Here is a 12393-nt window from a genome sequence, read left to right on the forward strand (position 1 = left end):
AAATGGCTAACTATGTGGCCTGTTTGACATCCATGTGGCCACTCCAATCTCACAGGATTGCAAGTACCTCTTAGTTACAGAGTCCTGGCTCCTCCCAGCACTTCTCATCCCTCTTACCCTACTCTAAACCTTTCCAGCTCCTGGGCTTGGCTTCCCTTCCCCAGCTTTTGAATCCTTATAACCCAGCCATTTCAGCCACATGTTCTCTTGGTCCTCAGCTTCTCTCTCTTGATGATCTCTTTGTTCTTCTCCCTCTCCTGCTCTCTCTCCCTTTCCCTCTCCCTCCTCCTCTCCTTCCCTCCCTCCCTCCCTCCCTCTCCCTCTCTCTCCTCTCATGGCCCTGGTCTATTCTGCTGACCTTGTTCAATCTGCTACTTTCTCTCAGTGTTCTGGACTCTTCCAGATGCCTGTGGCTGTACTCTCCCTCATATCTGGAATAAAAACTTTCTTCTCAACCCTGTTTGGAGGGGCCATTTCCTCATTCTCATTCAGGTAGCTTTTGGCATGCCTGTGGGGGAATTACTCTGATTTCACGAGGCAGGAAGATGTGCCCATTGGGTGGCAATATTTCTTAAGCTGGGTCGTGTGTGTGTGTGTGTGGGGAGAGAGAGAGAAAGAGAGAGAGAGAGAGAGAGAGAGAGAGAGAGAGAGAGAGAGAGAGAGAGCCAGAGCCAGAGCCAGAGCCAGAGCCAGAGCCAGAGCCAGAGCCAGAGCCAGAGCCAGAGCCAGAGCCAGAGCCAGAGCCAGAGCCAGAGCCAGAGCCAGAGCTGGTCACAGACATCCCTACTGATTCTCACACATCCCTGCTGCTGTGGCTTCCCTTCCATGAGGGACCATACCTGGAAACTGGGACAGAACAAACCCTTTCTCCCCTAAATTACTTTCATCTGTCCATTTTATTATAATGACAAGAAAGGAAACCAAGGTAACCGATTCCCCAGTTTTAGGATTCAGTTCTAGAATAACTAAGCCAACATCACATTGCTCCATCCGACCCCACCACTGAGCTCATCCAATAAGAGAGAATCAGTGGGTAAAGGCAACTGCTAACAGATCTGACGTCCTGAGTTTGGTTCTTGGAAGGAGAGAACCAGCTCCTGCAAGTTGCCCTTTGACCTCTCCACCTGTACCATGTGTGTGCATACAAATAAATAAACAATAAAAAGAAAGGGTCCATTGCTAGAGAGATGGCTCAGCGGTTAAGAGCACCGACTGTTCTTCCAGAGGTCCTGAGTTCAAATCCCAGCAACAACATGGTGGCCCACAACCATCTGTAATGAGATCTGATGCCCTCTTCTGGTGTGTCTGAACACAACTACAGTGTACTCACATAAATAAATAAGTAAAAAGAAAAGAGGGTCCTAGGGGGCTGTAATGCCAACACTTGGGAGGTAGAAGAAGGGAGACCAGGAGTTCAAAGTTATCCTTGACTACACTACAAAAGACTATCTCTAAATGAACAAAGCCAAAGAAACAACAAAACAGAAGGGGAAGAACCCCCTTCTTTCCAGGCATGGCCTGATCTCGTGGTTTCAGGCTGGAACCACTCACAAGGCTGCACCTTACACCTGCGGGCTTTGTCTTAGCTACCTCATGCCCCCTCTATCTTGTCTTTCTCTCAGCAGTCTGTCATCTGTGCATGCAGTGATCCTACAGCTTGGATCTGCCAACGGGGTCCCATTTTAAAACTCGGTCCCAGAAGCTGCAGAGAAGGCCCAGTAGTTAAGACCACTGCTGATCTTCTAGATGACTTCTCTCCAATTCCTAGCATTCACAAGACGGCTTGAAACCACCTGTGACTCCCGGCACCTTCTGGCCTCTGCAGGTACCAGACACAAACGTGGTATCCACATACACATGGATATAAAAACCCATGCATATAAAATAAAAAATTAAAAAAATAATCGGGCACGTTTCCTCAGCAATATACCCCAGAAAAAAACCAACATTTCATATCTAAACCCAAACTCATTAGCTCCTAGCATAGATCAATGTCACCAAATTCCTCTTCTGACCTCTTGGGCTGTGGTTTAAGGGCAGCATCCCTCTAAGGCCTGAAGTCCCAGGCCCCTGCCCGGTGCTCTCATCTGCACATAGCTTGCCTTGTCCCCTGAGAGTCACAAAGATGCCCTTGGGGAACACCATGTGTGCAGCCTCATTTCCAGGTCCTCTGGCTCTTGGAAAGCAAGATCTGGGGCGAGGGCACTTCCCTATCACATCACCCATTCAGGAAGTATTCCTGTCCCTAATTAGAGAGAGCCGAGCTCTCTGGCTGGCCTTTAGGCAACTTTGTTGAGCGTCAGCACCTCCTACTCGGGTCATAACTGACAGAAGTGAAAAGACAGACCTGGAGAGGGCTGTGAGAACTGAAGCTGAGACTGACCCGGACGCATCCGGGGATACAGGAAAGCTAAAAGATGCAAAACACAGCACAGACTATGGGCGCCCATTGACTCAGACTCTAGTCTCAGCTCAGCTACTTTCCCATATTCATCTGTAAGAGGGGTGTGATACCTGCCCATTCCAGAGCACTGCAGAAGTAAATTCAAATTAAACAACACAGACAGAGAGGATCCTGGGGCGTCAAGTCTTCTGCAGGAGTGCCTGCTGTCCTCCTGTCTGCCCCAAGTCTTATCCTCCGGTTGGTTTCATCTCACTGAGGGGTCATATCAGCTGCATAGCGTTCTGGTCTTGCTTGGGCCTGATGAACACTGTGACGTGAAAACGTTCATTTCTTCGAGCCCCAAATAATGATAATGGGCTATCTCCTCCTCAGACCTACTCGCTCCCAACCCCATAGAATGCAACCTTTCCGGCAGCTTTTGACATCCGGTGACTCAAGGGAGAAAACATGATCAAAAGCAAAACTGTCTCCTTCCGAAGGCAGTTCCTGAGGGGTTTCGTGCAGTCACATGGAGAGAAGTATGGATATTTCTCTAAAGGTCATGCCCGCCTCACCAACGGGCTGCTCCCCATTCCTGTCTGAGCCCCCACTCGTCACACCCTGATGCTGAGGAAGAACCAGACTGAAAAGGGGAATCAAAACTTTCCTGTGTGACCCGGAAATTCCCACAGGAACCAGGCTTCCACTCTCATGCCCGAGCAATGAGAAAAATGGAAGAAACGGCGTGTCAGGCTTTGGTCTGTCGGTGACTCTGGAGGGGAGTCAGATTCCTGAAGCTTTACTGGTCGGGTATAACACTTGGCACTCCAGCACCCCAGACAAAGCAGGAGTGAGTGTTCAGACAGGACACCGTACTTAACCCTCCTCACCGTGCCCAGGATATGAGAGAAGCCAGCATCTTCCTCAGAGGTCCATCTATATGGTCATATCAGTATGGGGTGATGTTCTTTACTCAGAAAAGCCCTTCGCTGTCTCTCTCAAATAGCTTCTTCTAACTTTATCAGTCTAGCCACTCCATAGCTCTGTCCTTGAGATGTCTGTCTTTGACCTTTTTTGTTTTTGTTTTTGTTTTTGAGATGAGCAATGTTGTCTATCCCTGTGTGTCCTAGTGCACTCTCGCTCTCTTTTTTTAATCATTTATTTATTTTATATATGTGAGTACATTGTCACTGTCTTCAGACACACCAGAAGAGGTCATACACATCTTGTTACAGATGGTTGTAAGCCACCATGTGGTCCCTGGGAATTGAACTCAGGACCTCTAGAAGAGCAGTCAGTGTTCTTAACCACTGAGCCATCTTGCCAGCCCCCTAACAAGTTCTTTATCTGGCCTTAAACTCAACAATCTTTCTGCCTCGGCCCCCTAAATGCTGTGATTACAAGTATGTGCTACTATACTTGGCTTTATCTTCAGTCTTGCTCCAGCAGATACAGGTTATATCTGGGAGATAATATCTGTCTGTCTATCTGTCTGTCTGTCTGTCTGTCTATCTATCTATCTATCTATCTATCTATCTATCTATCTATCTATCTATCTATCTATCTATGCTTATATACATAAACTCCACGCGTGTTTATATGAGAAGCTTTGCCCATTTTGTCCATTGCCACATCTGCGGTGCTGATAACAGGGCCTAGCTGAGAGGGTGTGAAGTGGATGCTTACTGAATGCATAGCTAAGCATCTGGACCTCGGATCAGCATGAGTTAGAACCATTGCCTTGAAGAACTGGGGAAAGCCCCTTGGGCCTCAGGTTCACTTCAGCAGTGTGTGCTATCATCCCTACGTACAAAACTACCTCAGCAGTCCGAGGAAGGAAGCCAGGCACTTGGTTATCTGTGACGCTGTATGATTTTTAATACATATTTTTACGTTTCATTTTATTATTTATGTATATGTTTGAATGGATGGATGGATACATACCACAGGTGTGGAGGTCAGAGATCAAATCTCAGGATTCGATTCTCTCCCTTCACCATGGATTATGGGGCTTAATCAGGTCATTAGGGCCGCACAGCGAGTGTTTACCCTAGGCTCATGTCTGCAGCCCTAAGATGGGTTTTTTGATAGGGCTCTTCTGACCATGTACTGCATGCCTCTCTGCTGAACCACACCCGGAATGGAACCATAGAAACGGCTGACCTGTGGTCTAAGCAGAGGGCCCACTGCTGGCTTGGGGTACACACATCAGGCTCCCTGTAGTCATCAGCCAAGGCAATGAGAAGAGATGGGCAGAAGCAGGAGGCAGCTCTGCTTACCTCTAATGAACACGTGTACAGTGTTCCTCTGGGTGGCAAACTCGGGACTCTAAGCAGTTAGCCCCAGTCCCTGCCTCTCCTGATCCCTTTGCCGTCCTCCTCCCTGACTGACTTCACTCCCAACCACCAGCCCTCTAGCCAACACCAGGATGCTCTAGCCAGCAGACAATGAAACAAATTACACACATCTTTTAAGGATTCAGTCTACAACAGTGTGTTATTAGCCCTGAAAACAAATGATGTTCCAACACATACTGTAACACAGATGAACCCTGGAAACGACGTTAAAGGAAAGAAGCCAGACAGACACACAACACCACAGGATGTGTGCGTCCACTGTATGAAATGCCCAGAATGGGCGTGGTCCGAGAGAGGGGAGGGAGAATAGTGGTTACTAGGAGTCAGGGTATGGGGTCATGGAAGTATGGCTGCTGAAGGGTGGTCAGGAAAGTACCCTGAAGCTAGAGCAGTTGTGGCTACACCAACAGCATGGGACGCTAAAGCCCGAGAACGGTGGTTCACTCTAAAATGGTAACCTTTAAAGCCTTTTCTTTGTTTGTTTGCTTTTTTGTCTGTCGAATTATGATTGGCTTACAGCTTAGAGGCTACATAGGTAGCCATGGTGGTGCAGGCCTTTAACCCACTACCACTTGGGAGAGAGAGGCAAGTAGATTTCTGTGAGTTTGAGGTCAACCTGGTCTGCCTACTGGGTTCTGGGCCAGTCAGAGTCACATGATGAGACCCTGTCTCAAACAAACAAACAAACAAAACAACAAAACAAAGCAAAAGCCTCAAACCCAAACCAAAGAATGCTATCAATGTGCACACTTTCACATTTTTCAGAAAAGAGTGTTTAAGATGAAAGTAAGAAAAAAGAATTAAAAGATGAATTTTATGACATTGTAGGAAAACTGGAAGATATAAAAATAGTAAATAAAGCCAAGTGAGAAGGCTCAGCGGGTAAAGCACTCGATGCTGAACCCTATAACCTGAATTCTATCCTAGGGCCCACATGGTAGAGAAAAAAACCAGTTCCTTTGTACCTAGAGACTATGTGGGTAGTCATGGTGGTGCATACCTTAAACCCATTACCACTTGGGATGTAAGATGTAACACACACAGACACAGACACAGACACACACACAGACACAGACACAGACACAGACACACACACAGACACAGACACACACACAAACACACACACACAGACACAGACACACACACAGACACAGACACACACACAGACACACACACAGACACACACACAGACACACACACACAGACACACACATACAGACACACACACCCAGAGACAGACACACACACAGAGACACACAGAGACACACACACACAGACACACACACAGACACACACACACAGACACACACACACAGACACACACACACAGACACACACACACAGACACACACATACAGACACACACACCCAGAGACAGACACACACACACAGACACACACACAGACACACACACACAGACACACACACACAGACACACACATACAGACACACACACCCAGAGACAGACACACACACAGAGACACACAGAGACACACACACAGACACACACACAGAGACACACACACAGAGACACACACACAGACACACACATACAGACACACACATACAGACACACACAGAGACAGATACACACAGAGAGACACACAGACACACAGACACACACAGACAGACACACATACAGACACACACAGAGACAGACACACACAGAGAGACACACAGAGACACACACAGAGACACACACACAGACAGACACACACACAGACAGACACACACACACATACAGACACACATACACAGAGACAGACACACACACAGAGACACACACACAGCCACACAGACACAGACACAGACACAGACACAGACACACACACACACACACACACACACACACACACACACACACTCCCCTCCACACAGGACTGATGCACCTTTCTGGAGTCTACAGAAGCAGAAGCAGATGAAGAGGCTGCCTTGGCAGCCAAGCCCCTGGGCAACCATCTTAGTGCTGGACTCCCACGTCTCCTAATAGAAAGGAAACGAGCTGGGCACAGCATCTTAAATACACCAGGCGAGGGTTTAACCTTGTAGTTGAGCCCTTGCCAAACCCTGGGTTTGATCCTCAGCACTGAAAACAAAATAAAACAAAACATCTCAAAAGATGTGATATACGACAGGCAAACGTGCTTGTTAAATAAGCATTCTGCCAGGGTAGAAAAAAATTGTAATGAATTTGGAAAGAGTAAAAGAGGACAAACCAAACAAACAAAGCCATAATCACTACCCACCATCCCAACAATACTTGGAGATGCTGATGTTTGGGTCTGCAGTCATTCCACACGAAATGTGCCTGAACTCATCTGGTCTTGGAAGCTAAGCATTCTGGTTAGTACTTGTGTGGGAGGCTGCCGATGTTTGGGCCCAGTCTTTTCTATGGAAGTGATATAATGGGGCACTTCTAAGCTTTTCATTAAGTGGACACCACGGGTCTGGTGTTAGTCCTGTGCAGGGTGTAGCACAGGGAACATACTAGCTGTTGGAAGATTTCAGTCTTGGTCCCTGAGTTTCCCTCCACTTTATATACAGCCCTTATATTCTATAGAAATCAGATCTTTTCTTTTTTCTTTTGTCTCAAATTCTAAGTTCATAAGGAGGCTAAGAGATTCGGGCCACTATTGTCAGGGTAATGAAGCCACCGGTTATAAATCACGAGATGTGTGGTTGGCTGGTCCTGTTTGGACAATAGTGTGTGTCTGTGTCAAAGGTTGTTACCGGTAATATTTTGAGAACGTTCACTTTTTCTCTACCTCAGCATCCCTAATGCATCGATGGCTGGCTTCTGCAGGAAGCTCAGCCATTCTTTAATGACCCCAGCCCTGAAGGAGAAGCTGTCCACTTACGCTCTTCTGAAGGTTGCTTTCTAGCCACCAGTTTCTGGAATACAGTCATGCGTTTCTACCTCTGTAGAATGTGTTTGAAACCCGATGGCAGAGAGGATATGGCTGAGTCCCGTCTTGTGAAGAAAAGAGGCCAACTTGCCCAGGGTGCCGATGGCCGGAGAGTAGTAGGGGAGAGGGGACCATGGCGCCAGGGTGTGGCTTCCTGACCCAGAGCGGGATTGAAGGTGTGGTACATCCCCCAACTCCAAAACCCTCTATCACCTTACTTCATCCCACTTGATCTTGACCCCAGGCACCACAGGCCACTCACATCCTCACCAAACTGCCCAGTCCTCACCAGCTCCATACTGTACATCCTTAGTCCGTCCCCTTCCCTCTAACACCTCTTTTCATCAGAACCATCACATCCCCCTAGTCACGGAAACAGCTTCCTGTGGAGATTTTGCACAATTACTGTGGCTGCCCTACAAGCCATTCCTCATGCTTCAGCAGCTCAAGACCTTTGTGTGTCTCTCAGTCCGAGGATTGAACACAGAGCCTCGTGCATGTTAGGCCAGCACTGACCACCGGGTTATATCCTCAGCACCACCCCCGCCCTCTTTTGTCTCCCAAGACAAGAGCTCACGTAGCTCAGGCTGGCCTCAAACTCACTAAGTCCTAGAGAATAACTCTGAATCTCTCATCTTCCTCTCTATCCCTCCAAAGGGCTGAGATTACGGGCATGCGCCACCATGCCCCGTTTACACCTTACTAGAGATGAAGCTCAGAGCCTCAGAGACGGTGAGCAAGCATTCTAACCACCAGGCTACATTCCAGCCCATGCCTTTTATCTGAAGGCAGGGTCATCGCTAGCCTTGAGTTCCCTCTATAACCCAGGAGGCCTTGAATTTTTGATCTTCCTGCTCAACCTCCAGAGTGGCAGGGAGTACAGACTTGTGCTAACACATCTGGTCCAATGTTTCCTGTTTTTCTCTGAACGTCCTTTGCATATAGACTTCGTGCTCAAATCAGACTGTATAGCTCTCCAGCCGTGGCATCACGTGGATACTTCCTAGAAATGCTGAACCTCGAGCCCCATTCCAAACCCACCTAAGCTGAAGCAGCATTTAAAAAAAAAAAGTGTTGGGCTGGAGAGATGGCTCAGCGGTTAAGAGCACCCAACTGCTCTTCCAGAGGTCCTGAGTTCAATTCCCAGCAACCACATGGTGGCTCACAACCATCTGTAAAGAGATCCGATGCCCTCTTCTGGTGTGTCTGAAGACAGCTACAGTGTACTTATATATAATAAATGAATACATCTTTTAAAAAAAAGTGTTTTAAGATGGACATGGTAGCTACTCTGGAGGCTGAGGCGGGAGTTTGAGGCAAGACTGAGAGCTACATTCTGAAGTTTAGACCAGCCTGGGCTGCAGAGTGAGATACTGACTCCGAAAACAGAAACATAAACTATTTAAAAGTCTCTGTCAGATCAGTTTTAGGTTCCTAGCAGAACTAGGCAGACAAACGCGAAGGATTCCCACAGACCAATCCTGTCCTCGCTTGCTCTGTTCTCAGCAGCGCCCCATTCCCCAGTGACGCATTTGTTCCTTCTCTGACGCATCATTGTCTTCCAAAGCCATGATTTAGCATTACCTCTAGGAGGTGTGCTTTATACATGTTTAAAGCATCTATGAGTAACAGATACATCATTACAGTATTATGCAAAATAATTTCACTTCTCTAAAAAAAAAAGAAAAAAAATCCCCTGTGTTGGAGGCCGTCTTTTAACAAAACCCCCAGGTGTTAGATATGTATAATGTATAGACAGTGCTGAGACAGACAGCACCAGCCCCACCTCCCTCTAAAACCCTCCCATTCCTCCCCCAGTGCAATTTGAATAACATTCAGATTCCCAATGGTCACCCGAAAGCCCCCGTCCTAGGCCTGGCTCCCTTCTGGCCCTGATCTAGCCACCACTGAAAATGGTACTTCTGAATAATTCCTTCTCTTCAACCTTCTCTTCTTCTCTGCAGTAGTCACATATATAATGCCATGATTACTAGACCGCTTGCCTTCTTCCTTCCAGCAACTATAAATTACACGAAGGAAAGAACTCATAATTTATCCCCAGGACCAATAAACACGCCTTTGTACCCAGAAACTGCCTGCTCTTTGTTGAATTCAGTGTTGAAACAGAAGAAGCCACACTCCTAGACTTAGGAGGTGGCAGCAGGAGGATCAAGAGTTCAGTGTCATCCTTGTTATCTATTGAGTAAGGGGCCAGCCTAGGTGACAAGAGACCCTATCTAAAATGGGAAGAGCGGATACTTGGGCTGGCGTTTGTCACTTTGATACCCCGCCCAGAACCCTCCAATGCCACCTGCCTCTGTCAGGTCTATTCCTCTAGCCTCCCTGCTCCCTCCTTTCTCAAAGTGTAGTCAGGACCTCCTTGTTGCCTTATTTCTTGAGAGGTTAGTTCCAGGATGTACGTATGCAAACTTGTTCGAGGACACAAATCTTACATGCAACTAACCTACGAGGTAAGGTGGACATTCAAAGCTAAGAAGTTCGTGGACTACTTTTTGACTCAGAGCAGTAGGAACTGGATATAGCGATAGCACACGGTGCTTTCCTGATGGCTAAAAAAGAAATTGTATCATTTTTGCTTAATTCTGACCAATTTTTTTTTCAGCTACGATTGCAGAGCCTTGGTTTGAATTTTGCCAGTTTTTCCTCTCACTTTCTGAAAGTTTTCCGCAACGCCCACCCAATCCACTCCCAACCCAATTTCTGGGTTTATGCAGTTTCTCCTGAAGACTTGAGTTTGGGAGTGCTTCCCTAATTTCCAGAAAAAAGATTGTAGCTGTGTAATTAATTATTGGACATTTTGACCATGTCCTGAACCTGATGTGTGAATGGGGACTTAATGACGCTCTGGGTTCTGCAACTGAGTTTCATGACTTGGAACAGAAAATTTAAAACTGTCATTTCTTGTAGCCAGTGGCCTACGAATCCTTCAACCTCCTTCAACCCTGGGCTCTCCTTGTCTCTCACACTGTTAGATGTTCAGGGCAGGGTTTTGGGTGAGCTGCTTTATAGCAGGGCCTCTGAGAGTTCGGCTTCTGCATGCCCTGTGACACTCTAGCTTTCCTCCTTGTTTGCGAGAAGCCAGTTTATATACTACTCCTTAGAAAGCAGATCTTTTGTTTTCCAACCTTAAAAAAGTCACAGGTGTCAGTTACCCCATTTAAAAAAAATAGTCATGCAGGACATGGCGGTCCAAGTCACACAGCACAACCTGAACAGAGCTCTTTATAATGCTGGAAGTCTAGCTTCCAAAGACCACCTTCACAGAAAACAGAAATGCACTGAGAACAAAACATTCTCTGAAGAACACCATATGAAACACACAGCCAGCTAGAAGTAACTTAAAGACTCATTTTCGTGCCACGTCTTGGCTGTTGGATGCCAGTGTTGAGAGAAAGCGAAGCTTAAGAAGAAATACTAAGAGGAGGATTTCACACGGAGAAGTGTCTCAACAACCCACCGTGCCCCAAAGGAAAAGGTCATCACTGTCTTAGAGGAAGGTCACATCAATTAAGTTGGATCATAGAAACAAACTTTGGAAACCAGGCCGCCAGACCAAGGCTGTTGGCACATCTAATATCGATGGAGGAGACCACAGCTCTAGGCCACACATTGGTTTTATGGGTTGTTAAAATGACAGTGCCCCCACCTCTATGTTAGAGTTGAAGTTCTGGCTTTAACTTGCTTTCTAACCTGCTGTGTGACCCTGTGTGTCCTTTGACCTCGTCAAACCAGAACTTTCATAGCTTTAAAGAATTCTGGGGACACTCTGAGGCTCCCTCCAGTTCACGAAGGGAGCAGGGGAGGGTCACAAAGTGAGCCGAGAGATACCGCACAGACAGCATCATCTTCCTTAAAACCCCAGTAAGCTTAAGTCAAGTTCCTGAAAGTTCTTTCCTTACCTGAAGATATCTGGAAAAGACCAACCAGCAGCAGCACAAAGAGATGAATGAACCTGAGACGTGGAAACCCGAGGAGTGGTGATTCCTGCATCAGCTGGCAACTGTAAGCCATGGCTTCAGATGCTCTCGATAGATGGGGAAAGCCAGGAATCTAGAGCCAAGGGAGCTTAGGCACCTCCGAGGCTCACAAAAATCACGAAACAGAGCCGTAGAGAAAACTGGATGGTCTACACCAAGCAGATGCTAAAGACAATCCTATTGGTTCACAGAGATGGAACCGAGGTCTTGAGCCTTTGAAGGCTGAGTTTCACAACCTGAAAAAGAAACTAGTAAGAGTCTGTTGAGTTGCATGCTCTGAGGTAAAAACTCCCCAGTAGCTCTGTCTAAGACGAGTGAGAGTTCTGAGTAACATGAGGGCGACTCAAAGGTAGAGAGAACTCTAGGGGGAGGTGACTTGTCCAGGCCTGTTCCGAGAACCCGCCACAGCTGTGTGAAAGGATTCTCTGCTTGAGGGGTGTGGCTAACAGAACACAGCGAGATGAACCGCCCTCCCCTTATTTCATATGCAACAGAAAAAAGCAGAGAACCTTCACTAGCAGCCAAGCCGAGAAAGCTTAAATTCCATTCTGGACACAGGCAGAAACACAGAGTGACTGGCAAAAGTATATTTGCCCAAGGCAGTGTTTTAGTTAGGAAATGATTTCTTCGTATCTTCAAACAGGAAATCAAGAATCTTAAACTCAGATTTAAAGGAGGAAAGAGAAGACACTTTTCAAACACCACCCTAAATTTAGACTATGGAATATTATGTAAAGAGGCTTGCTTAT

General features: G+C 46.9%; 1 protein-coding gene across 13 annotated transcripts in view; it reads right to left on the minus strand.

Annotated features, from left to right (window-relative positions):
• Positions 1-12393, minus strand: part of Cd80 (Cd80 molecule) — a 39348-nt gene that overhangs the window by 25993 nt on the left and 962 nt on the right. For 4 of the 13 annotated variants that reach the window (XR_015632609.1, XM_087575562.1, XM_087575560.1 and 1 more), the window contains exon 2: positions 11567-11892. Coding sequence is in view for 10 of the 13 variants with exons in the window: in XM_087575562.1 (XP_087431688.1) it covers positions 11567-11678 (112 nt within the window). In the remaining 3 variants the exon portion in view is untranslated. Of the gene's footprint in view, positions 1-11566; positions 12059-12393 lie in introns of those variants that run through there. The other 9 variants (XR_015632607.1, XM_087575561.1, XM_087575555.1 and 6 more) reach the window with 4 other exon arrangements.

The sequence above is a fragment of the Rattus norvegicus genome, chromosome 11 (genome assembly GCF_021556685.1).
Source record: "Rattus norvegicus strain SHRSP/BbbUtx chromosome 11, alternate assembly SHRSP_T2T, whole genome shotgun sequence".
Taxonomy (NCBI): Eukaryota; Metazoa; Chordata; class Mammalia; order Rodentia; family Muridae; genus Rattus; species Rattus norvegicus.